Source organism: Prinia subflava, chromosome 5 (genome assembly GCF_021018805.1).
Source record: "Prinia subflava isolate CZ2003 ecotype Zambia chromosome 5, Cam_Psub_1.2, whole genome shotgun sequence".
In the NCBI taxonomy this organism is placed as follows: domain Eukaryota; kingdom Metazoa; phylum Chordata; class Aves; order Passeriformes; family Cisticolidae; genus Prinia; species Prinia subflava.
In genome coordinates, this window is record NC_086251.1 from 4,796,658 (window position 1) to 4,824,049 (window position 27,392).

Genomic DNA, 27,392 nt, shown 5'->3' on the forward strand with positions numbered 1-27,392 from the left:
ATGTGTCCATTCTTTCTGGACTCTTCCATGGCTTTGTCTCGTTGGCACTATCCCTCAGGAGAAAGGGCACATACAGAAAACAAACCACAAACAATCCTGAAGCACACTAGCATGGAAATTTTTTTTTTTTTTGTTGAACCTCCCAGCTGAAGACACTGAATAAACCATATCCACATGGAAATGCCTCGAGCTTTTGGCCTGTCAGGCAGGTTCCATGGAGGACATTGCTTAAATCTGCTCGGGGGGAGATGGATTTCACCTGGACATGGCACCAGGTGCCCTGTGCTCACCCAAGATGTGCAAACAGGAAAGGAATTATTGATAACCCCTTCTGTTCTCCCACCCTTTTTTCCCTGACTTCCAAGGCACTGGGTTTCCTGGGGCACCAAGGGCTTTGATGGCTGTGCCTCTGCTTCTCCTGCTGGAAAACAAAGACAGTGATACAGATCTTTGCTTTACACCAGGTATTGTTTGAAACTTCAAACTGCTCCAAAAGGAGGAAGGGCCAAGGCAATTCAAATGCCTAGACCAGTGTTCCTGCAAGGAGTGGTTTGGGTCTATTCATTCAGAAGAAAAGAGGAATTGTCAGTTTGTTTTTTCAGTCTGTTGCATGAAAAGAAATTCAGAGACCTTTTCCTTCCTACCTAAGAAATGCAGAGATGGGAATGGTTCCTAAAGGCTCCAGTTAGACCCAAACCTCAGCTTTTTAACCATGTTTGGAAGGAGGGTGGTGATAATGTCTTCAGTGAAGCCTAAATCTGAACCTAATTTTGACGAAAATACTGTCTCTGTGAAGTGGACCCAAATGCTCCTTCACAGCTTTTTGTGATGGTTTGAAATCCACAGTTCAGGTTTCAGGCAGGTGTGGATAAAACAAACAAACAAAAAACCTAAACAAACAAATAACCACCAACCCCCTGTGATTTTCCTCCTCAGTGCCTGGTGAGGAGAAGAGAAATGCTGATGTGTCTGAAGTGCATTTCCTTTCATTACAAAATACAGAAAGTGAAATTGGGAATGAAACCTGATGCAACAAATGCTCTTTTATTTGTGGAGAAGACATTTGGCAGCAGAAGCACAAATGACAACATAACCTCTTTGAAACAGATGACCTCTGCTTGCCCTGTAAAATTTCCTGCCTTCTGCTTTTCATTAGCTGTTTGCTTATGTGGTTTATGTATTTTATAGATTAAAAAAAATACATAAAATATGAACTATGGGATGATGTAGACCTAGCATGGGCCTTATGGATGATGTGACCAAGCTTATAAGAGCTGAGCTCTCTGTGGTTGGATGCAATGTGGTTCTTACTCCAGTCAATGCTTAAGTGGTATTTTTCCATCTGGGGATGCCCATGGCATTAATGGAGGTTTTGAGTCAGGATCTGTTGATATCTTGGAGGGAGCCTCTTCATCCTGGGATGATGTATAAAAGCTTTAGCTCAGGCACTGAATGCTTTTGGTTCAGGGTTGTATGCTGGAACTTCCCCCAGCCCAAAAGGATTAAAGATGATTATATTTTTTGCCCCAGAGTGTTAACTCTGGTGAGAGATTAATAGGAGATTACTGGAGCTGTTAAAGAGGATTCACCATTGTAAGAACAGAATGTTCAGAAGCAGAACCTCATTTCAGACCTTTTTTCCTCAGCGTGCTCTGGTGTGAAGGGAGAGAAGGGGAAGGCAGAGAAAGCCTCTTTCCAGGAAGCACTGCTGATGAACTACCTTGCTTAATGCATAAGAAAGTTCTTTTAGATGCTTCAAGATAAAAGGCATCCCTAATGCTGCTTCAGAATTAATGATGTCATGCCAGCTCCATCAGAGAGTTTATGAGTCTTGGCTTCTTAGACTCTCATATAATAGGTGATTTATCAGGGCTGCTAAATGAGAGAAATCCCCCTGCAGCTGCAGTGGGGAACACTCCGGCTTTGATTGCAGTGGCAGAGGAAGAGAAGGTTGTTGGATGAGCTGTCATGTTGTAACTGCTCAGTGCTGGGTTTTACTTTGGAGGGAACTTGTCTAAATATTGCAGAGGTGTTCTCTAATTATGACCTTTGAATTACTCAAGTGTCAGCTGACCTCTTTGCGTGTGCTGTGATTTCCTTTTTTGACCATGGCACCACAGAATTCCTTGGCTTGCTGGCACTGTCCTTAATTCCAACTCATCAGCAGCACCAGGGCTTTGTGGCTTTGGGGTTGGAGTTACCTTGTAGTTATCCCTCTTCAGCATAAACCCAGAAAGCTCCTGTTGAGCACAGCGAGTTCTGGAAGGGTCTCTAAGAGATGCTCACTGCCCTAAGAATTTTAAAATGTTTTAAAAACAAACACCATTTCCCCACCTCCACCAAAGCCAACCAACCTGAGGAATAAAGAGAAGAAATCCTTTGTTTCTGGTCACAGGGAGTGAGTTTAGAAGCAGCCTTGCCCATCAGAGCTGCAGGGAGAACCCAGACCTCCTGCAAAACCATTTCTCCCTGCCTGTGGTACCAGCAACTTGCTAATTTGAGAGCAATATTGTTCCAGTTCTCAGGCTATCTGGGCTGATGTAATATTCTTGGCTGCAGTCAGGTGGGTCATAATAAATTTTCTGGAACCACTTCCAGTTCTCTGTTTCTTTTCTTATAAACAACTTCTTGCACTTGGCAAATTCCATTTGCTTCAGAATGCCAAAACTGTGGATAAGTTTCCTACTGACTTCTACAAGTCAGTCCTTTACTCTGAATTTTCTCTGAAAGCAGAAGAGATTAAATTTAAGGGGTTTTACTTAATTTATGGGGTTTTTTTCAGCATTTCAGCAGTTTCTGTTATTTCTACAAGATGTGGTGGCACTGTCAGGGTGTGATTTTTGTGGCAGTCTAAACTGAACTAAATCAGGAGTGCTACAGTCTCACCCATCCTTTTTTGCCCCCAAACATTTCCCCACTGCCCTTTTATGCCTGCACTGGCACTGATGTGTTCACGCAGTGCTTACACTAGAGCAAAGAATTGATGTAACCAAAGCTGAGCCTGCTGAGGGAGAATGTTCCTGCTTTGACAAAAGCAGAGGCCAGGAACACAAAGCTTGGGACAAGGAAGAGCAGGGCTGCTCTCACTTAGGATGTAACTCACTTGAAATTTAAAATAATGTAGATGGTAATGAGAGCACCTTCAGCTCATTTTTAATGCCTTGGGTCTCTGAGATATCTCCTCCTATCAGTGTAATGTAGAGACAAGGGTGGAATCCAGCCTGGAGCACTCAATATCGATGATCTTTCAGCAGAGAGGGTGAGAGGTGGCTCAGGCTCCAGCAGGTTAAACGAGTGCCACTCACCTGTGGGATTGGAGTATCCCAGGCTGTCAGCACCCGCATCCAGAGCCAGCTGGGACAGCAGCCCAGGCACAGAACCTTTGTTTTTACAGAGCCAAGTGCCCAGGCTCATGTTACAAACACAGCACAAACATTGCTCTTTTCTTCTTTGGGACAAGTCATGCACGACTTTTGCATCTGGAAAGCGCCAGTGGTGCAGGCTGCAGTAGCTGCAGGACTTGGATGTGTTTCCTGCTCTCAAACCCTGCAGCTTTGCCACCAGTCAGTGATGCAGTGCATTTTTACCACTATTTAATATAATACACTACAGCTCCAGCTACTGCACACAGCCAGAACTGAGAGGTTTGGCCTTGACTCCCACTGAAGTTTTCTCTGTGTACACTGATTTTTTTTTCTCACATCTGTTTTTGGCAAAACTGCAGTTGCCACATTTGATCCAAACATCTGCTTTTTGCTGATGGCTTTGTATAGTTTTTGTACTTTGGCAACATCAGCAGATACCAGGGAGAAGGCTTGGGGTGAACTGACTGCTGCTTCAAGAAAGCTACAGGGAGCAACAAGAGAGATGGAGAGAAACTTTGGACAAGAGCTTGAAGTGACAGAACAGGGGGAGTGGATTCACACTGACAGAGGGCAGGGCTGGATGGGATATTGGGAAGAAATCCTTCCCTGTGAGGGTGGGGAGGCCCTGGCACAGGGTGCCCAGAGAAGCTGTGGCTGCCCCATCCCTGGAATTTTTCCAGGCGAGGTTGGACAGGGCTTGGAGCAACCTGGGATAGTGGAAGGTGAACGTGGCAGGGGGTTGGAATGAGAGGATTCCTTGAGATGATCCCTTCCAACCCAGACCATTTTGTGAGAGAGAAAACTTTTCCATCCAGTCCGTACCATCTATGACATGCTGGTTTACTGGTAAGAATGGGATTACAGGCAGAAAGTCAGAATAGAGGACATCTTTTATACTCCAGAGATAGTTTTGATGGGCACTGTAGTGACATTTCCCTAGGGGAGATGGAGGAGATGGATTGCTCACACCTGAGTGAGAGCAAAATGCCCCCAGAGGAGCAGTGAGTGCAGCTGGAGATCAGGATTCCTCCTGGCTTCGCACAGCACAGATTTCCACATTAGTTCCTGTCAGCATGGAGACCCCTTGACATTATTGGGTCAGAGAAAGGTGCTAATCCATCACAGAAAATGGCTTAGCACGTGATTTATATTCATTTATCTTTGCTCTGCACAAATGCTTTGTTCCTTACCCTGCTTTGAATCAGGCCAGCCTAATATATTGGCATCTCAATCATCATTTGGCTCCCACTGAGATGAAGAAGCAATGGTGGGGCCTGCAGGGCCCTAACAGTAAATCAGTGATTTATAAGGAGGAACAGGGCAGGAAGGTGAAGATCATCTCAAAAATAGGTGGTGACGAGACTGCTACGTTTTTGTGTTTGTCTGATTATTCTGCCCTGAAGAACTAAAAAACAGCAAAGAAACCCAAATCAAACCCAAGTAACTTCAGGTTTCAAAACATGGTGTTAAAAATGGAGTCATTAAAATTTTTATTTTATTATGGTGATCTTGAAATGAGGAAGGGGCATTGGGAGCTGAATGACTTTGCCCACACAGCTACAGTGGGTATCGAGTTCCACCAGCACGGAGCCAAGGCGTGTCCAGCTCTGCTCAATCACCCTTTGTTTGTTGTGCCACTGCTCGGGGAATGGGATGAGGGCAAGGGAGACAAATGATCCTGGGGGTTAAAGGACAGAGAGTGTTACACGGTCCTCAAGAGTTTTTAGGAAAAATAAAATATTTCCAAGGTAAAGGTGCAGAATTGGCTCTTATTTATAGCAGTGTTTCCCAGTGCTGGCCCACCATTCTTTCACTGATTTCTTCCATCAGGGAGTGTTTAGGGTTTGGGGTTTTTTTTACCTGTTCCTTTTCCCCATCCTCTTCCATGTATCTATCCCCAGCCTCTCTGAGTCTTCTCCTTTCCCTTCCCTGTCATTACTGTATTACTTTGGGGGGAACAAGATTGTTCTAAAGTACAGTTTGAACTCCAAATAAGTTTGTTTCAGATCCAAGTGATGTTCCCTATCTCCTATTCCAGTCTGTTCCCACCCGTAAGTGGAGCTCCAGGGCAGCCCAGTTCTTGCCTTTTTTAACAGAACAGTCTCTTACTCGAGCTGTCACTTCAATAATTTGGTGAAAAGAACAGAAAAAAGCATTCTTGGACAGTTAAGCCTCCCCAAATCTGCCTCTGCCATGGTTCTGACTCTTGTTTAATTCCATGACAAATTTAAAAAGTCTTCTAAGATTTTTTTTCCCCTTGGCAATAATCAAAGCTATTAATATTGCTGGCATATAGTGGTTGCAGACAAACAGCTAGATTCAGAAAGTGATTACTTCTGTGGGATGGGAGTGTTTGTGTGGGATGGACTTTTGCTTTTCAAGTCCCTCCATGCTGTGCATCTCTGCCTTGCAGCAGTGGAGATGCTCCCCACTGCCCTCAGAGAGAAAATCACAATTTAGAGCAACACAGAACTAACAAAATAGAAAATAGGGATTTTATTTTTGCCCTAATGACTCCAGAAGTTTTATGGGCAAAGGTACTGCTATGGTTGTTCATTAAAATAAAGAATTTTTTTTCCAGCTTTGCAGTTTTTTGTCAATTATAGGATCTTGCTCTAAAAAATTCTTTCATTTGGCTTCTGCTGTGAGGCAATTTTCCCTGTTTTTCCATCATTTTGCCTGAAATGATTAAATTACTATTTTTCCCCCTCCATTTCAGCTCTACAAACAACAATGTTCCAAGTGTCAGGAAAATAATTACATGCTATGAAATAGGGTAACTGGAAAGTCCCATGCAGGAAAGCCCAGAGACAACAGCATGCTGTCAAAATCAATTGGGCTGAATGCTTGAATCCATTATGGATCTGCTGCACGGGTATGACAGAGATATCAAAATGTATTTTTAAAATAAAATACAAGATTGGGATTCTAATTGTCATCCCCTACACAGATTGCAGTGTTAAAAAACCCAGAACGTGTGCCAGTGTTTCCAAATTCTTCAAAGAACCATGGCCATCCTGAGAATTGCTCCTTTTTATGCTTATGCAAAAAAAATTTGCTGTTTTAAAATAAAAATACTGGTTTCCTCCAGAGTTATAAAACAATGCTGAGGATCCATTAATCCTTAAGAGTGGCTTCCTGACTAAGTATTCAGATCTTAATGTAAATGTCTATAAATAATATAAGCAGCATTCTTTTGGAAACAAAATTCAAAGAGGTCCTGTCTGAGCAGCCAATACTTGCTCAGGGCAGTTATATTTAGGGCTCTAATGGAAGTGTACAAGTTATGCTTTTTATACAAACTATAAATGGCTACAACCAAGAGACTTGGACTTTGAAATGTGCTTGGCACTTGTGCAGTGAGAGAGACAAGCCAGAGCCTTGTAGTACAGTTATTTTTTTCTTGGATTTTCTTGGTTTTAGGGGGGGGGTTTGTTGGTTGGGTTTTGAATTTTTGGGTTTGTTTTGGGTTTTTTTTTTTTTATGCCTGCCAGCTTTACAAACATCGCCAAATTCTTGGGCAACTTTCAGAAATACTTGTTGGATCTGCTCTTGTTTGGGACTGGTGTGGAGCCTTGAAAAGGATGAACCCTGAGTACGAGTGTGGTGACAGTGGAGAGGTGATGGGGGACGAGAAAGATGAATTCAGATGCAGAAGCAGAGAGTAAAAGGTGCAGAAGCCTTGCAGAAGAGCAAGATGATGTCATGGAAGGAAGCCAGGCATGAGTGTATGAGATGGTCCTTGGGCACCACACACATGAGATGTGAGAAATGAGCTGAAGTCTCGCAGGGTAAAATCGAGGGTAAAACGGAGCAGTGGGTGAGTAAGAGGAATTCCGAGTGTCTGAACAATTGGTCACTGTTGACAAGATCTCCAGGAAGCTTTGATGTGAGGAAGCAGAAAGCTGCAAAACGCTGTCATTAGTAAGAGACTAATCAGCTGTATGGAGGGGGAAACTGCCAAATACTTCCAAGGGTTTGTTTGAGGAAATGAAAATGGGGAGAGGCAGAGCTTCTGTCCTGGGCTGGGATTGCTGCTGGTCTTCAGTGCTATCAAAATAGTGTTGGAGAGCAAACCCTGCCTGATGGTGCTTGTCAAACACAAACATTGTTAGTGGGATGGTGGAGCTTTGTGTTTGTCTTGTCCCAAAAGCTTTCACAAATATCGGCTGTGAGCTGAGCTGGGCTAAAAATGACAAAGCTTGTGATTCATGAGTTACTCATGCACGTAAACGCTGCTGTGAGCAATTGGCTGCTCTGAAATAATCCCGAGGGTTAAACTGGAGCTATCAAATCTTCAGTGGTGCTGTCTCCTTTCTGGTGAGCTGCTCACGATGCCCCCGCCCCGCGTTTTGTGTTGTCTGGCCGGTGACTCCAAACCTGAGTCATTTTTTGTCTGCAGGCAGGGCAGGGATGTGCTCATCCTGCTGAGCCTCCGAGCCTTGCCCTCCTGAGGTCAGACATCACTGTGTTTCTCTCAGATAAAATTTCAATTTTATTTTGAGTGACAGATGCATATTTCACCCTGACAAAAGCCAAGCTGCTGCTGCTGACAGCTAAAGGAGGACAGCCTGTGATTTGCCTAAAAAATTCCTTTAGGGGCACTAAGTTGGTTACTGCTGAGTTCCTATTTCCTCGTGGCTTTTTAAAAATAAACTGAGAGCAATCAGCTCTTATGACACTCTGACATTTTAGGTCATTAACTGGTGTAATTGTAGTCTTGATGTTTATTATTAAGTGACCATGGTTTCTGAAATCTGATTTTAATGGCTTACAACAGCCAGGAGAGGCTAAGGAGGGTAGATTTTATCAGGCCAAGGGCTCACCTGTATAAAGAAGATGCCATGCAGGGGTTATTTCTTCCCAAAAAATTGCTCTGGAATGTGTTAGGAAGGATTGCACTGGATTATTCTGGAGTACTGCCCTTGTCAGATTCTCCATCTTGACATTCCCTAAGAAAAGGAACTGGGAGTGACAGAGGATATAAATTTACTCTCCTCTTTGTTTGGCAAGCATACAGATCATGGGATGTATAAATAGAAGAATTGAAGGCAAGTAAAGAGAGGTCATTATGGGATGTACAAAGAGCTTACTCAGAGCACATCTGGGGAACTGGGCATGATTCAAAGGCCAGATTACAGGAAGGACACTGAACAATAAGGAATGGGTTAGAAGAGGGTATTGTGGAGGGGATGAGGGCTCGAGCTGGTGCCTGCAGTTGCTGCAGTCCCACTGCTTACACCAAATGAAGCTGCTTTTACTGTAAAAGCACCTCAGTTGGAGACTTATAAATAATTCCCAGGGAATGGAGACAGAACCCTCTTCTTCCTGAGCTTTCTGATCCCCACGGCAGTGCCACTAGAGGACTCTGACCACTGCTTACCTGTCATACCTCTCTCCCTCTTTCAAAAACAGAGCTTATTGTTTTAGCTTCCTTCTATATATGCTGTTTCTTTATAATTTCTTATGGTGTTTCTGCTCTGTTTGTCAGAATTACTATCCAATATTGTATCCACATCCAAATTTCTGCAGGGCTAAAACAATTCTGCTTTCCTTGACCCTCTCACAGTTGGGTAAAGCTTCTCTTCTGATGTCATAAGCTCCACTGAGGTGCAGTTAAATATTGTCACAACATCTGTCCTTTCGTCTCAGAAGTAGCTGCTTCTTGGGGAGCTTTGTTGAAGGTAAAAAGGGTTTTGCAAATGAAACAAGGGCTGTTGGTAAGGGGGAAAAAATGTAGTGTTGACACATATGGGGAATGGGGACAGTGCTGAATGTTGAGCAGTGTGAAGGAGTAAGTTGAGGATGAGAAATGAAGCAAGAACACTGCTGCTGTCACCCTACCCTTACCAGGAATGAAGCAATATCCTCATTTTCCAGATAAGCAGACTGAGACACTGAGATTAATCAAACTGGTTGGGCTTTACACATGCAGGGAATTCCGAGTCATCAGCCTCTTGGACCACAGTCATTTTTTGGCACAGCATTCTGGTTTTGTATTTCTTTCACAGTGTTAGCAATCTATTTATACCATTCCTCATAAAACTTTGTGATATTTCTAGCCCAGCATGGGATTTTCTCTTTAGTGTGCCTTACTGGATCCTGAAAATTAGAATCCTGGAAGCATGGATTTATTGATAATTTGTGGATTTTTTTTTTTTTTAATACTGATATTACAATGTAGTGCAGGTCTTTGCCTGCCCTTGGGCCCTGCATAGGAGAGCCAATGCCTGGAAAATCACATGTATAAAATCCCAAAAGGAGTTTTAGGGATGTACTTGTTGATATATGAACACACACACTCCTCTTCAGAAGGAGATGTAGGAAGTAATAATAATAGGAAGCATTTACAGTTTATATTTACATATTATATTCCCAAAGGCCTTTTATTAGGACATATAAAACAGGAAGCACAGTTCTACAAGCCTAGACTTAAAGCCACATTGTTATTCCATTCATTTCCAGTCTCTGGGTCTGGGTTGTGGGAGCAATGGCTCTGTGCTGCCCAGTTCCATACTGGGAATTGGAACTGAGAATTTTGAACAGGGAGCAATGGCTCTGTGCTGCCCAGTTCCATTCCATGGAATTGGAACTGGGAGTTTTGAACAGGGAGCAATGGCTCTGTCCTGCCCAGTTCTATACTGGGAATTATGAACAGGGAGCAATGGCTCTGTGCTGCCCGGTTTCATATTGGGAATTTGAATTGAGAGCAATGGCTCTGTGCTGCCCAGTTCCATACAGGGCATTGGAACTGGGAATTATGAACAGGGAGCAATGGCTCTATGCTGCCCAGTTCCATACTGGGAATTATGAACAGGGAGTAATGGCTCCATGCTGCCCAGTTCCATTCATGGAATTGGAACTGGGAATTTTGAACAGGGAGCAATGGCTCTGTGCTGCCCAGTTCTGTACAGGGCATTGGAACTGGGAATTTTGAACAGGGAGCAATGGCTCTATGCTGCTCAGTTCCATACAGGGAATTTTGAACAGGGAACAATGGCTCTATGCTGCCCAGTTCCATTCATGGAATTGGAACTAGGAGTTTTGAACAGGGAGCAATGGCTCTATGCTGCCCAGTTCCATACAGGGATTTTGAACTGGAAGGTTTGGGCTTTGCAAAGTGCTGGTTCTGGGGCAGGAGTTTTGTGGTTGCTTCTCTTCCTTTCATTCATGGTTTTCCCTCTCGGAAATGGGAATGAGGACAGTCATGGTGCTGTGCTTTTTGGCAGTCATGACAATGCAAGCCCAGGATATGTTCCCCCGTGCTTATGTTCAATTAAGTGCTTGGGGCCAGGCCAGGTTAGTGGTTGTCCAGAAGACCACAGGGATATGGAAGTGGGATTAATGACTCAGTAAATTCTGCCTCGGTATTAAACCAAGGCCTTTCTCCTACATTTATAGTCATTTGCAAGCCCGTATATCACAGCTGGATTCAAATGGAATACAGATACTCCTGCCTTTGTCCAATTCCACCATTTTCATAGCAAAAGGGAGGCCAAATGCGTGGGATGAAGACAGGCACAGGGAGTTTCCTAGGACTAGGGAGGCATTTGTAGTGGTGCTCCATGGGCTCCTGCCCTTTCCCTGGCAGTGTTGCTGTGAGCTCCGTGGCTTTCCCTGCTTTTTACACTTCCAGGTGCTGCAGTGACCTGCATCCCAGGAGGAAGGGGTGGTGGATTTTGAGTGTGTTTTATAACTCTCTCCTGGGGTATTTTGGTCCTTTATTTAGGCAATGCCTGTTGATACTGAGCTACAAGAGCGTGAAGGCAACGCATCTCTGATAACATTCCTGAAGTCTAGGAAAACTATTTTGTTAATTTGGAGAGGATATTGTCTCTTTGAGTAGAAGGACAAAGACTGAGGGCTGTGTGACTCTGAAGGTGTCCAGAAGTGTCCCCTTAGGACATCAGCTCTTTGATGGAGACATCCAGCATAGCACTTGCAGAAAATTTAAAAATGTTTCCCACTTGAAGCTCCTCCCTCCTGTTTCCAATTACAGAATTACTGTTTAATGTGGATGCAGATATAAGAAATTGTGTTTGATTTTTCTCACTGCTGACAAACTGGGAGAGATGCCTGTCTTCTTTTTTCCTGTATGTGAGCAATTAGGTGCATTGTTCCCTGATCACAAGCCTCTCTCACCATCTAGAGCATGGCTGCAGTTGATTATGGAGCCTGATGTGTTTGGATTTTGAGGGGGCTCTGTCAGGAACGCCTTGGTTGCTGTTTTTCAGAGGGGTTTGTTTATGTTCTGTCAAAATGATCCTGTCTCATTTCATAAAATAAAGAGGGCCTGAGCTTTCCTAGCAGCGGTAGGTCAGCAAGGAGAAAAGGGAGCTCCAGGAATTGGCATGAATTCCTGCTGGTGCTCCGCGTTCGGAGCTGATTGGCAAGAGGGAACTGCGGGGCATTGTGTGGTGTGGGAGAACGGGGAAGGGAAAACAAGGAGAGCCTTGAGCGCTCCTGGCCGTGAGGAATTGCAGGACTTTGTGCAAGGTGACAGCCGTCCTGATGCCATGGCCACGTTCCAGCCTGGGAACTGCGCTTACAGCTGGCTGAGGTTCCCCTGCCTCCTTTGGAATGGGTGGGTTTTGGCAACTGCAGCACAGTCACCGTCTGCCTTCGAAACTTGGGCCTTCCCGAATTTCACAGGGATCTGCCGTCGTTCCCACCCCCCGGGATGGTTCTTGAGGAATTTATCCCAAGCCAAACATTGCAAAAGCACGCTGGTGCAGGGGTTCCTGCTTGGTTTCCTAATGTACGTCTTTCAAGCATACTCACAGCACTTTGGTTTCACACATGGGGCTTTTAGCAGCAATTTATAATGTATAGAGATGATTTTGAGTTTTCCGAGGGCTTTCTGGTTTGGCCAAATAGGTGCTTTTTCCCCTACTGTTCTGATTTGTTTCATGGAAGTGTTTAGGTGTAAATAGCACGTTGTATTGTCCCATACGCTTTGCTGGGTTTATTTTTTTAAAAAGCACTTTTTCTGTGTCAGTAGTTGATGGTTTATATCCCTGTCCTAATTATATTCCTGATTCTTTGCCTAATCTGTCACGAGCAGAGCCAGTGCATTTCTGAAATAAGGGAATCAGTACCCTGGGCGATTTCCATGAGGAATCCCAGACAGCAGAATTCAAGTGCTTTCCAGCCAAGACTCCTTGGCCCTTTGCCACTTGTGAGTGGCCCCATCTTAACCTCTAGACATCATATAAGTGTTTGAAAGCCATCAAATGGCTGATAACTTAATCTCTAGGAAGTTGTCTGCCAGCATCGAGGGTCCAGGCTGGAGAAAGCCCAGAGAAAACCACTGCAACGTGGTAAAAACGAAGGCAAGTCCCTTTGCACGACCATGGCCTGTGAATGGTGTGAGGGGTCCAAGGGTAGTTGGAAAGTCAGACATTCCAATCTCAGAGCAAAATTCAGGGAAAGGTCTGCATTTACCTCTGTCTTGAAATCAAAAGAACAGAACTTGATGCCAGCCTCTGAATTACGAGGACAATCGGGGAGGGACGTGGGGTTCCTTACAGGAATTGCCCTGCTTGAGGAACAGGATTGACTGTCCAGCTTGGGGAATCATAGAATCAGGCAGTGGTTTGGCTTGGAAGGGACTTTTAAAGATAATTTATTTCCAACCCCTCTGCCATGGGCAGGGACACCTTGCCCTAGAGCAGGTTGCTCTAAATGCTGTCGAACTTGGCCTTGAACGCTTCCTGGGATGGGGCAGCCATGGCTTCTCTGGGAAACTCCCCACCTTATAGTAAAGAATTCCTTCCCAATATCCCATCTAAACCCACCCTCCTTCAGTTTAAGGCCGTTCCCCTTTATCCTGTCACTCCATGCCCTTGTCCAAAGCCCCTCTCCAGCTCTCTTGGAGCCCCTAGGTTTTCCCTGGACCCTTCCCTTCTCCAGGCTGAACGTTCCCAGCTCTCCCAGCCTGTCTCCAGAGCAGAGGTGTTCCAGCACGTGCTGGAAACCACACAAGAGCTTTGCCCAGTCCTGCTGGTGGGAGCCATCGAGTTACAGCCAGAGCTCTCCGCAGAGCTGCTGCACCTCCTAAAGCAGAAAGATGTCCAGGAGTGTGAGCAGACTTTTCCCTGGATCTTGCTCAGACTGTGGAAACATTTTCAGTTGCTGTTAGAAAGCATCAGATTACAGACAACAATTTCAAACTCTTTAGGCAAGCAGAATAATTTGAGTTTAAGGAACTGCTTAACTGGAATTCACCCAGTCGTGACTGCCTTTTAAGAGCGCTGGCAGCAAGTGCTCGTGAACAGGTTTCGTATTTAACTGAGGCAGAATAAAAATGGCTTTATTTCCAGCTGCTGTTTCAAAGGCTGTGGAAAGATCAGGAACAAATTGTTAGCCAGCCAGGCCTTAACTGAGAATCAGGCCATTCCAGAGGTGACTTCTGAGCTCCTGCTGCTCCTGAGGTTTGAGCTATGCCACACTTGAATTCACAGTCTTCCCTTAACTCCACTAGGGCTTGGGTCCTGTACTTAAAATCTTAATTAAAAATAAAAACAACTGCCTGAGTGGTTCATTCCTGCACAGTAATTATGAGCTGTTTCACATTATTTTGTGGGAAAAACATACTTTGGGAAGTCAGGAAATATAGGTGAATATCAAACAGAGAGTGTTTTGAGATAGATTGATTTATTTCACTTGCTTATCTTGCTAGTCATGGTTAAAACTACTGTTGCCGCTAATACAAAAATGCAGGAATGTGAATGCCAGATAGAAATTGCCCCATGGTTTATACCATTCTAACACCTTTTGACTGAAAATTCCGTGATTTGGGAAGCAGGAGAGCAAGAACCATAGTTTGGGATATAAATAATCAACACAAGGCAGTTGCCTGTTATCAAAAAAGGGTTTTTTAAATTGGTATTAAAGATTAAGTCCTGTTTCAACTTGCAACATCACTGGGCAAAGCTTGACTGCAGATGTCCTTGTGCCTGAATTTCTGATGTGAGGAGCAACAATGATGCTTTTCCAACTCTCTGGAGTTACTGGAAGCGGATCAGAGAGGGAAGCCTGATTAGTTTGCTGCAAGACAGATTAGTTGTGGGGTACATTTCTGTTCTGCTTCCCACTGCCTCAAAATCAGTGTTGGCAGGTGTGTCCTCATTCCCAGGCCTGCTCATACCTATGGAGGCCTGCCAGACGTGGGGAGCCTTTCAATCCTTACGTCGTTCATCCCCCTCTCCCATCCCAGGGAAAATCCCTGGTGGCATCACCATCATTGGTACATGGCCAAGGTCTTGGTGAATTCCTGATTCCTCTCTGGTGTGTAAGGGATGCTCCTCAGCTGTGCCAAGGCAGGTGATGGCATCAATCTTGTCCACGGCTACCTTGGATGAGTCATTTTTCCAAAGGTAAATAAATCCTCCCTGTTTCCTCGTACCACCTGACAAACTGTGAGCTGGAAAACTGAGAAAATGTTGTTGCCTCTTGCGAGCCAAAGTGTTCTGTGGGTCTTTATTTTTAATTCCCTGTTAGAAAACAGAACCAACTGAAAGTGGCTGGCAGAGAAAATGTGCCCCATTTCTTTCCCTCTGCTGGGCTCGGCAGTGGAGCTGCCAGTTTCTGTTTTCGCCTCTGTAGAATTATGTGCCTCTATTTGAAAGTTTTGACAAATCAGGCTGTTTTCATTCTCCCTCTGCCATAAATTCAATCCATATGTCTCTAAAACATCCTTTCATAGCTTTGGCATGGAAAAGGAAGTGGCTCAGGCTCTGTACAGTGTGTTTAAAGCAAAGCCCTCCTAGTTTGCATGCATGGCTTCTGGTAGCTCTTAAAGCCTCAACTTCCTAATTATTCAGGTTAAGAGGGCATTGGCAGAGCATTCTCCATTAACTAACAGTGATGTACAGTGAAGAAGCACAACAGGATAAATCATTCCCTTATTCTCATCATGTCCAGGAAGTTTTTGATGCAGCCCTTGGCTTTGCCACAAAGCAGGATGCAAAGAGGATGTGAAAAGGGTAGGAGAGATCAAGCCGGCATAAAATCTCAAAAGAAAACATCAAGACAAAGAAACAAAGGGTCTTGCACAATGAGCTGCAGGGTTTTGTTGAGCAACAATACACAGCACCTATGTGACAGGAGGTCACTGCCACAGGAGTGAGGGATCTCCACATCCCAGCCTGACCCGGGGTCGGGAGGTGAGGGCGGAAGGAAACGTGGGTCCGAGCTGAACTGAATTGCTGTGGATCAAAGTTAAAAACCAGAAACACAGGATGCAGCAGGCTAAGAGCACAGGCTGCTCTGAGCGGCCTTGCCTGGGATCAGGGAAGATTTGGGCCAGGAGGTGCTGCTGGGGTTGTGGGATGGATCTGTAATTACAAATGGGGCAGTAGTGAGGGCACAGGAGCAGTGGCTGAGCGACTGCAGGTAGCTTTTTGGAGTCCACCTGCCCTGTGGATGCAGTGGCACCAGATGTACCCCAGGGTGCCCCTGGACAGGGCAGGTCACTCTCCCAGGCCAGCCTCTGTCACACACCCTTCTCCCTGCCTCACCTCCACTCCAGAGGTCACATCCCCCTTTTCTCTGTGCCACACAGAGCTCCTGTGCATTGGTGCTGATGGAGAGGAGTGTGTGGTAAACTGGTGCGTGCAGTGTAATTACCTTCCTAATCTCTCCGTCTCACACAGGGGTCATTTAGAGATGAAAATACAGGCAAGCCCGGAGCTCCTGGCGCATCCAGAGGTGTGCACATGCAGAAACCACAGTCTGAGCACCTGAAACTGCACGGCAGGTTCAAAGGGCTGGCAGGGCCCCTGGTTTTGTTTGCAGGGTTGCAGGGATGAGGTGGACTCCAGGCGATATTCCACACCTCTCCACATCAGCCCCTTCTATCTGGGGATCTGCACGCAGCTGTTCAGCAGCCAGCCATGTGTGCGCGGCCCGGTTGTTGTGTAAACAAGGGTAGAGACTTAACCAAAGCTTTTCATGTAGTTTTATCTCAACTGCAATTTGTTTCCAGCTCTCAAAGGCTGTAGGAACATCCAGCCTTACTCCCTGGAGCCCGTGTCAGTGGCGTTCACAGGGCTGTTCTATTTCCTTTGAACCGTTCAAAAAACTCCCGGAGAAAGGAGTTCTGCATCCCTCCTGGAGGGATTTGCTTTTCCACGTGTGCAGGCTGACCTGTAAGAGGTGTGCTGTGTGCTTTGCCCCCAGGTGTGCTGTCCCTGCCTCCCTACTTCAGCCCCTACCACGACGGCTCGGTGTGCAGCGATGGACGGGCGGACGCCTACGCCCAGCTGGAGCTGCGGACCCTGGAGCAGTCCCTGCTGGCCACGTGCGTCGGGAGCATCTCGGAGCTGAGTGAGTTTGGGCTGGGCTCCACCATGGGGTTCTTCCAGCAGAGCAGGAGAGAGCCCATCCCTGCACTGCTGGGGGGCAGCGTGAGCAGCGTTTAATGTCGGGTGAGATTTAATTGTCTGGTGGTGCTGTTTATGAAAATCAGCTGGTTTCATTAGTCTGCTTTGTGTCTAATTCACCTGGAGAGGTGTAAGATCTGATCTCCTTTTTTTTTTTTTTTTTGGCAGAGATGCTGCTGCCAGCTAAAGTTGGTTGTTCTTTCACAGATACCTCTGGAGGCTCTCCTGTGCATATTTCGTGGAGCACAGCAAACCTCCCTCAGACAGCAAAGAGGGTTCTTTTTGTTAGTGTTTCTGCAGTGGAAATGTCTGGGATATCCAAGGAAAAGCTTTTTGGTTACTTAAAAAACAAAAAGTGAAGGAAAAAGAAAATCTGAGAGCACTCTGGTAACAAAAACTTGTTCAACTCCATTTTTTTTTTTAAGCTGACCAAATGAAATGTTCCATTCCTAGAGTACTCACAAAGCCCCTTTAAAATAAACAAAAATGATTTGTGTTTTCCTGGTCTACTTTTCCCCTTGCAACGTTTCTGCTGGCATCACTTTCTTAGCCTGCACCATCTGAATGCTAATGAATGCCAGGGCCAGTGAGGAGTTCGTGTGTTTCACCATTTATTTTGCAACCTGCCTTAGTTTGAGGTTTTCAGATTCCTTCAACACACCTCTGTTTATCCTGGAACACAAGAGAACATTTGTAGCAAGGGCCTGGGATTGAATACAGCTTCCTCTCTCCCTCTCCCCCCATCCCTGCCTGGCCAGCTTGGTCAGTGCATGCAGTGAATGGCTCTCCTGATACAGTTGCCTATTTTTTTTCTTTTTTTTTTTTTTTAAACATTGCTGCCCACTGCCAGAAAAATAGAGTGAGTGTGCAAAGGAGAAGGAACGTTAGTCTGAGCTGAAAATTTGAATTCCAGATGCATTTCTGCTATAAACTGTGCAGACTTGTGCGTTAGCGCCAGTGCCGGAGGATCCGTGATGCTCTCGTAAAACGTGTGGATCCTGGAGCTACTGAAGTGGCAAGGCAGAGTTGTTAAAAGGATTTTTTTATTATTCTGGAGTGGGCCCTTAAAGCTGAATGTGCTGTACAACAAAGGAGTGGCACGGCTTTAGACTGCAAGCTGAGATTTTTAGTACCCCGTTGGTCTGAGCCGCTAAAATGTCATGTTTAGACATACAGTAGCTTTGTGGGGCTTTCTCCTGTGTAACAGTAGAACCCCAGGGGTTCTGACTGGCAAATTTTAGTGTACTGCTTGTAGATATAAATGAACAAATAATAACTTCCCAAGAATTTCAGAGGGAGGTGTTGCTAATGCAGATGTGGCAGCGCTCAACTCAGGACACTTTCCCAGGAGCCAGCTTTGTGATGGGGTGACTATTTTGGTTCCATCCTTTCCCAGTATTGTAATTTTTGGACACAATAGAGCAATGTTTCCTGTGAGAGTTTGAAGGGACTGTAAAGCATAAAGGAGCAGAGATTCTCCCAAGGAAAAACAGATCCTACCTAAGTATAGCAATAATTCGGCTCACTGGTTGGTAGCCACACTACTCAAAGATGAAGCTTTTAAAGCTTTTTGGGGTTTGTAATGCACCACAGTACAAGGGGATTAAACAGAGTTGTGCCTAAAGCAAGCTTACTGCAAAAAGACCAGCTTTGGGGTCATTGCTCTGGGAACTTTTTAAGAATCTGCAGTCCTAAAATTCTGAGTGCAACTCTGTGATCCGGGTCACCTTTGTCCAGGCCTCCTCAGGTCCACCATACCCTGACACAGAGGCAGCTTGGCTTGAGTTCAAAAGCCAAGAGGAATGAGAAGCCCAGAGACTTCCTGCATTGAGCTTCTCATAATGCTGAGGGACAAATTTCTGGCACAGCTTGAGACAGGCAGCAATGTAAAGATTGGGTTTTTAATAAGAGAGTTAGATCTTGCTGTTCTGGAGGAACCTGCAGCTTGAGTGAGAATGGGAGCAGCAGACCCCTGAAAGGAGGGGTTTCTGTCTTGAACATAATGTCACTAATTTATCTCCAGCGCCTGGGCAGGAGGGTAGAACAGCATGACCCAGTTGGAAGAAACGGGAGCAGCCTCCTAGCAAGAATGAGAGTGAAGTTCTGGTGCTACTGACTTTGCCCTGTGAAGCTGTCGCTCCCAGATTGGGCAGAGGATGTTTTACAGAGACATCAGTAGTTTGTGTAGACTGGCAAAAAAATTTGGCACTTGGGAGTGGAAAGAGGAGAAAACCAGCAGTAAACCAGCAAACTCACTGTAAAGAACGTGTGGCAACTGAGTGGTGTTTGACTTTGTTTTCTAACTTATAACTTGGTATTTGAAGGAAAATGCTGCCAAGTGGGGACAGGGCACCCTCTGCCTTTGTGGAGGAGGCTCTGTGCACACAGCAAACATTCCTCTGAGCCGTGAGAGCTTTGATTTGTCCAAAGAACGTGATTAGAAGCCCTGTGGGTGACCAACAAGGAGATGATTCTGTCTTTTCCCTGTGTGTGCAGGTGATTTGGTCTCACGAGCCATGCACCACATGCAGTGCCTGAACAGCGTCCGGCCCGGCATGAGCCCCGTGCGGCAAAGCCGGCAGCAGCAGCCCATCTCCTGGTCCCCCGACGCCCTCCACACCCTCTACTACTTCCTGCGCTGCCCCCAGATGGAGTCCATGGAGAATCCCAACCTGGACCCTCCCAGGATGACGCTGAGCAATGAGCGGTAGGTCGGTGAGCGCGGCGCGGGCTGAGAGGGCTCCTTCTGTTGCATCTCCTGTGGGATGCTACCTCTGAGGCATCACTTATTCCTGCAGCCAGGCCAGATGAGGCTGTCAGCACTGCCATGTTTGGGAAGCCTGGCACTGGAGCTGGAAAGAGAGCTGTGGTTTTTTGTGCGGTCTTTCCGAGCGAGGCACAAGGCCGTGGGCTGCCAGCGGGGCTTGTCTGGAGACCTTGCCAAAAATACGTGTGGTTGCCTAAAGCAGGAAAGGCCTTCTCAAAGAAAATGTTACCTCCTGAATGGTGCCAGTTAACAATTGTCATCGTTCTGGGAAAAAAGCAACGGGGAGGGTTCAGAGGGTTTGTGGACATCCTACTTAAGGATTTCTTCGGTTGGTGCTGTGTGTCTGGAGTAGAAAGAAAGTTCTACAGGCAGCCAGGAGCTGACCAGGGAAGGCAGTGGGTCTCCCTGCCTCCTGCCAGCTCCGTGAGCGGCTCTCAAAGTAGGGCCATTATTAGAGCAGTCAGAAATTTTCCAGCGGGATGTTTTTTCTCTTGGAAGCCTCCCTGGTTTCCTTCCTGCCCAGCTCCTTGGCAGGCTGCCTGACAGGCTGGTGGCACAGGAGAGCTGAGGAGCCCTCAGGGCTGAGTTCCTGGGCAGGTCAGGCAGCTCCCACCCCCCAGCTGCATTCTGTAGGGAGACCCAGGCCACTCCAGACTTGTTTCCCCACTTCCAAGTGCACATCCAAGTTTCTGTTCATTTCAGAAATTTTAAATTGGAGGTTCTGTTTTCTGGTTATCCATTATTTATTCTGGCTTGGTTTTTGGATGTCTTTTTAGCCTGCTGGACATCAGGCTGGGGGAAGGCTCTATCCTGGCCCTTCCCAACAGCACCCTGTGGTTGGGAAGTTTCCCAGTGTATTGCTGTGTTGAGGCCATACCCATAAAAAAAAAAAGCAAAATGTTTTTTTTTGTTGGACAGGTGAGCAGGGAAAGGAGAACATCTCTGCAGTTTTGTAAATAACATGGTTTCTTCTTCCCACCTTGGACTTCACTGTTGTTAGCTCCAGCTTTTGAAATCTGCATGAAATCATGGTAACACACAAATCATTAATTACAGAAGTAAAAAAAGGTTGCCTTTCTGTTTGGTCCTCCCCTGAAATCTTTTCAAAAAGAGCAGAACTCTGCTAAGAGAGGGAAGTGACGTACAGATAGGAAGAATCAGGAGGAATTAAGTTGAATAAAATAGGAGTAGAAAGAAGCTGCACACCTCAGCCTGCTGGTGGCTCAGCTTTTGGGCTCACTAACCCTGATCAAGGATAACCATACCTAGTGCAAGGCTGTTTATTTTGCACACTGTGCAAAACAAAGAGTTTTCAGGAGGCCTGTTTGGGTAAAGTTGTGCCACTGGTTCCCACAGCGGTACAGCTGAGGTGGCTGAACAGCTCCTATCAGAAATGTAGATTAGGCTTTCTGTGTTGTGTTCTTTTCAGTGCTCTCAGCTACTTGTTTTGTACACTGGGGATAATAAATGAGTTAAATCATGAGAGCAGTTATCTCTCCAATTGCTCCCAAACAATGCTCTTCACATGGTTCACCGGAGTTTTTTTGGAATGCAGGCTGCAGCTCTATTCTGTTTGGAAATCCGCACTAGATCCTACAACAGCTGGGGTAAGGGAAATCTCTGCAATTTTTTTTCTGACCAGTACTTAGCTGTAAAGGAAATTAAAGAGGATATATTAAGATGGAGCAAAACCTGACATTAATAGAAAAAAAAAATGTAAAACAACCTGAGCACTTAAAGGACTGGCTTCGAAAAATTTATGGAAGCTGGAAATGAAATGAGCACTGCCCACCCAACCCTGCGTTTCATTTGGTGCAGGATGTGTTTGTGTCTGAGCTCTGGGCACATACCTAGCACAGGCAGGGGGATGAATCCTGCTGGCAGCACTTTGCAGAGAGGCTGCTTTGCTCTCTCCTGGCTGGAGAGGAGAGGCAGCCAGGGCTGCGTGCGAGATGCTGGACTCGTGGCATGAGAGACGAGGACGCTGATTCACCTAATGTGACTTGGCAAGGCTGTGCAGCCCAGTTCTTTTATTCTTCCCTGAGCTGTGCTAAATCAGCTGCAAACTGGGCGCTGCTCTTTTGTGTGTCTGTGCTCACTTTCTGGAACAGACGTGTTCCGAGCGCTGCAATCCCAGCTCGCTTTCCGCTGGAAAAATCCCGGCCACAAGCTGACCTGTTCTGCCTTTGCTTGTGCTTCAGTCCCCACGCTCCTGCCTAAATCTGTAAATCTATTGACCTGAAATTCAGCAAAGACAGGGATGGCTGTTGGAGCTGCAGACTTGGTGAGAGCTGATTTTGGGGAAGATCCATGAGCCACGCTGATTCCATGGAAGGAGCTGTGGTCGTTCATCCACAGACCCAACGATCTGTGGTTCGTTTTGGCTTTCTGTGTCTCACACTGTGGTGATGTGTGAGATGCTGTGATGTGAGGATGCTGTGAAAATCATAACCTTGTAGGGTGTGGGAGATCTCCACTTCAGCATGAAGGCAAGCCTAGGATTCAGTTCTGAAACCATGCCTAGTGGAGGCCGTCACGTGCCATGAAGGGCTTTTAAAAGCCTGGCTGAGCTTCTGCACTTAGCCCGCAGCAAACTGCAAAAGGTATGAAAGCAGACACACTTGCAGGTTTGAGGCACCCCAGTGAACAGAGCCAGTTTCAACCCACACAAGTGGGTTTTTATCCATGCTAAACACCTTGGCAGAAGAGCTGAGGTGAGGAAGCTGGAGGGGGCTGCAGCACTGGGGTGGATGGAGTCATCTCCAGAGCTCTCTGGAGTACGTGGATGGTTTGGAATACCCAACAGGCTGAAACTCTGCAGGGTTTGTGGGTTTGTGAAGTTTGCTTCTGGCACCTTCAGGTGAAGGTGTTGAAGCAGGGGAGGAGAGGAGGCAGAATTAGAAAGCATTCAGGTATCTCAGGCAGAACATGAAACATTTCCAAAGTGAATGCAGCTGCTCGCTGTGCGACCAAGCCATGGCCCACTTAGAACCCCAGAATGGCCTTGTTTGCTGCACAGACAGTAAACGATCTGCTGTTTGGGGTCAGACAGGACACCTGAGGAAGCGTTTTGCAAACACAGAGTGCCACTTGTGCAATATTTTGGCAAAGGAATTAGACCCTGAGGTGAGCACGAGGATACACCTGAGTGCCCGCAGGCTTGGAGCTTTTCCATGTCAGCAGAGTTCTGTCTGTGCTGCTGCTGCTGCAAAAAGGGCTCTGCTGGGCAATAAGATACTTTTATTTTCTCTGAGATCCTAGTCTGTGTTGTGTCAGGGGTCAGACGATGTGGTTTTGGACCAGGCACGTGGCACTCCTGCTTTCTTCACTCTGCTCCTGCTCTGGGATTTCTCCTGGTTCTTGTGTCAGGCAGGCTGAGCTTGGGAGCACTCCTGCAACGTGAGCTCATGTCCCAGAGCGTTTGCTGGGATTGTTTGGGATACTGTGACTTGAGAAGAGCCATTCAAAGGTAAACGAAGTTCCTTCCTCCTTTTTCACTTTCCCCCAAGTGGGATATAAAGCTTTTGTTTTATTTTTAATGGTGTGTCAAGGCAGGAATGCTCTCGCCGTGATGCTTATCTTGGGGAGTATTTGTCAGCTCCCAGAGAGCCCAAATCGAGATCAATATTTAGGCTCACTTTACTGCTGAATGGACTGCTCTGCCCTGGGTTAATTACTTGGCCAGCATAGAGGTCCAGCCTTGAAGCTGGGACACCACTGACTGCCCTCGTCCAGGACGAGGTTTTGGTTATCATCTGCCTGCAGCATTTATTTATTGGAAAATCAGCATGATCTAATACCTCAGAACAGGCAAAAAAGTTGGATCCTGCTTCCTTGTGTAGCTGATTATCTGTGGCTTTGGATAGGCTGGGCTTCCTCCCCTTCCAGCTGCCCTGTTAAAAAATCTCTAAATTTTTGTCTGGAGAACATTGTGCAGCTAATTCCAGGCTTGTCCATCAGTGCCTGCCTCTCCAAGCTGTCCCTGCTGCAGCAGTGCCAAGTTTTCCATGTTGTCTGAGTTTGCTGGTGCATTATTTTATCCCAGACATCAGGGAGTATAAAACAATTTGCATCTGCAGAAGCCCACAGACTGTACCCATCTTGAGCCTGTCACTGGAAATCCAGCAAAACGCCAGGGAAATTCCAGAGCTGATGGAGGATTTGTCAGCTCCCAGCAGTGAAGTTTTGGGGCTTGTCAATTTAAAGGGGATTCACAGCTCTTCAGCTGGAAAACTGCAAGAAGCCAACTACAGGGGCCACCTTGTAAGAAAAAAGAGAAAACTTCGTTGGGTTTGCCATGTGCAGGCTCCAGGTTTGCTGCTTGTGGACAAACCTGGGCTCACTCAGTTTGTCCCTTGTCACAAAATCGCTCAGGAAGGCTGCTGCTCATCCTGCTTTCAGCTTAGTGCCTGCTCTTACCAGGCTCAAAAGCAACCTGGATTTCTTTTCTGTATCCAACAGGAGTCGTCCCATTACATTTGTTAACTCTCATGATCCAAAGCCAAAGGATAAACATGCAAACCGTGTTTTTCAGGAGGGTCAGGCAGACAAAAAAGGACTCCTCTGTGCTGTGTTAGCTGGGCAGAAGAGGAAGGAGCTGAGCTGCTTGCTTGGGTTTTCTCTGTGGTGTATTCCCAGCAATGCCTGCTCTGAGGTGTGATTTATTGGGAAGGGGTGAAAAATGCATCTGATTCTGAAGGAAGATGCATCAGTGCTGCAGAAGGAAAGATTGGAGCCCTTTCCTGCTGTTTCCCAGGGCTATTTGCTCAAGTACTCTGTTCTTCCAACATCTGAGCTATTGATTTAAACCATCATTGCCTGGAACACTTGCTAGTTTATCTTGTGTGTAATCTAAATTTACTTTGGCTGGAACAGAAACCGGAATTGAGTCTGAAATAATTCTTCCTGGTAGAGTGTCAAAATCCTGCCCAAGCAGGATTGATTGATTGATTGATTGACTGATTGATTGATTGATTTGCAGTGGCCAATGCAAATAAAGAGCCCCTATGCCATGGCTGGTTTTTAATCCCTAGTGACCCTAGGTCTCCTCATCATATTTCCCAAAATTCATGTTTTAAAAAAAGCATGACTTGGATCTTAGTTCCTTTTTACTCAGTGATTTCTAGGTGCTTCATTAGAAATAGAGCCTGCAGCTCCTTCCCTTATGATTAGCTGGGTTCTTTTCCCTGTGTTCAAAAAATGCCTGCCACGACTAAGTGTTCCTTCTGGAATTGCTTGAGACAGGAGTGATTTGGTCACATGGATCACATTTATGCAAAGATACTAATTCAGATTAAAGAGAATATTAATAGCCCAGTTATTAATAGGAATTGTCTCCAAGAAGTCTTGCTTGGCATAGCATGGGCATCCAACTGGCAGGAAAGGAAGGAAAATCAAGAATAACCTGCAGAGCCTGCTGCTGAGGCCTGTGTTTGATTGAGCTGCATCCTCAGCATCACTGAGAGGAATCCCTGCTTTCAGAGCTGGTTGAGGCTTTTCAGGACAAATCTCTTCTCCAGATGGATCTTTCCAGACTCTCACTGATCTGTCATGAGGCTTTTTTCCCCTCTGCTCCTTTTAACTGCAGGTTTATGGAATTTTATTAAGTGCCACAGCTACATCATTGCCTGTCTTTTAGATTTATCTGTGGCCCTAGTCTTTCCTAATTCCAATTTAATGTATTTATGTCTGAATTCTTTTATTTTACAGCCATACCCTATTGTTTCCATGCAGTATCAGGAGCAGAACTTGATACACTTAGTTCCTTTGAAAAGGTCTGCAATAAAACAAGTTCTGGGGTCTCTTGTCTGAGAGGTCTGAGTATCTTTCCATTCTGTCTGCAGCTGCCTCACCACTCAAAAATAGGTGGACAGGAATAATAAAAGCAGCCCCTGATCTGGTCATTTGCCCTGAGAGAGCAAAATGCTGTGATCATGCAGAATTGAACAGTGCTTAAATCCACTCAGAGTATCCCTGAAGTCAACAGAAAGATGTGTCCACACATTCCAGCCCCAGCCCCATGCCACAGTCCATTGATTTTATTCTTTCCCCCACAGCTGCTTTGATAGAAATACAGTGATTAAATATAGGAAAAGTGAAAGAAGCCCTGCAGTGAGCTGTGCTATTAGGGCATTGCTTGTGCAAAGGGCACACATAAGTGTTTTCCTTTTCAAATGGAAAAAAAAAAGCTATTTGCTATCCATGATAACTTAATCTGGTAGATTTATTAGAAGAATAAAAAGGCTGTAAACCTAGAAGATCAACTTCATTCACCAACACAGGGAGAGAGGCTGCTACCATGCCTTTTTCAGACTTTGACCAGTTAATGTCAGCCTTAATTGTGATTTTGATGTGCTCATTCACAAGGAGATGGCATGAATAACCCTATTTCAGAGGCCAGTAAGCTGCAACCCACATCTATTGACTGAAATTAACTGTTCAGTGGTGTTCCTGACCTTAGGCTGGATCATTTGTTTGCTGAGCCCCTACTAAATGGTTCAAAACATTGAATATATTCCACAATTCTGAGATCTGAGAACATCTATCCTTTTAAAAAGAGAAGTGAGTTGCTTTAGCACATTTATGATGAGCAGCTTTCGCCTTCCTGCCCTTTATGGGACATCTCAGCACATACTCAGCAGTAACTTCTAGATCAAAATGACAAAAAAATGACATTTTTGACAGAGTCAGAGCCCATGCAAGTGGGACTCCTGCATGTGCTCCTGGTATTTTAACTGAAATGCTGAGGAGAGAACCAGGATGAAGTGTTTATGGAATATTAAATGGAAGGGAATTAAAACAAGTCAGTAGGTGACAGACACCAGTCATGCTTCCATTCCTGGAATAGTCCTGCCTGTGCCTGGAATCACCTAGTGAGGTATTTTCTCATCTCGACTTTTTTTTTTTTAATTGTTCGTTTCTTTATAGTTCAAAGATTGCAGAACTGGAATGAGAGAGATGACCTTGGCAGTGGTGAAGGGAATTAATTGCAAACCCCGAGGATCAAATCCATCCAAGTGTAACTGCTGGAGCTGGCAATGCACTCTACTCTCAATTAGATACTTTCCCCCTCTCTTTTATGTTGTTTATATAAACAAGCACTGCTCAGTTTTATGGTTTTTTTTCCCCCTCTAACTCTACATATCTCACACCTGGTTCAGGCCAGCCTTTCTTCCACGTTGCTGGCTGTGAGCAATTTGTAGTGTTACTGTAGTGCTTCCAAAGGAGCCCCTGCACCTTCTGATCTTCTGGTTTCGGAGCAGGGGTGTGGTACAAACATTATTTAAATTCTCTGCAAAACTGGGAGGAGAAGACTCTCCCTGTGTATGAAATGGAGCAGCACAGAGCAGACTGTGTGGAGAGTAAAGAGACAGGGAAATATTACAGGCACAAAAGAGAGTACAGTGAAACAAAAATTGGATGATGAAGGCTGTGTGTGAAGCCATGGGGGGGAAAAATCAGGGTTTTTTGGCTGTCTTGAGACTTTGCTGCTGTTTTTCATGTTCTGAGAAGTCTCAAATGTCACTGGTACAGGTGGGACAGGACACCTGAAGAATCACCCATTTCATGTGGTCCTGGGCACTGTGCTCAGCTGAGCCTGGTTTTGAGCAAGGGCTTTGGACTGAATGATCTCCAGAGGTGCCTTCCAACCCCAGCTGTCCTGTGCTTCTGTGGTTCCAATTTCAGTATTTGCCCTCAGAGTTAAGATCTCTCCACTTGGTGATTTCCCACTCGGCAGGAATGAATTCCTTGTTCCCTGGAACTGGTTCTTCAGCAGGCAGTGGTTGCTCCTCACCACTCACCTGGAGAAGTGTGAGATGTCGGGCAGTCTTTGTCCCGTTCAGTTACAAAATATTAGTTTGAAAAGCACCATTT

The 27,392-nt window shown here is 45.7% G+C and overlaps 1 protein-coding gene across 3 annotated transcripts in view; it reads left to right on the forward strand.

The window, feature by feature from the left end:
* Nucleotides 1–27,392, forward strand: part of ABTB2 (ankyrin repeat and BTB domain containing 2) — a 127,698-nt gene that overhangs the window by 72,791 nt on the left and 27,515 nt on the right. For all 3 annotated transcript variants that reach the window (XM_063397658.1, XM_063397657.1, XM_063397656.1), the window contains 2 exons: nt 16,548–16,694; nt 19,247–19,457. In XM_063397658.1, the coding sequence (XP_063253728.1) occupies nt 19,267–19,457 (191 nt within the window). In that variant the 5' untranslated portion in view covers nt 16,548–16,694; nt 19,247–19,266. The remainder of the gene's footprint in view (nt 1–16,547; nt 16,695–19,246; nt 19,458–27,392) is intronic.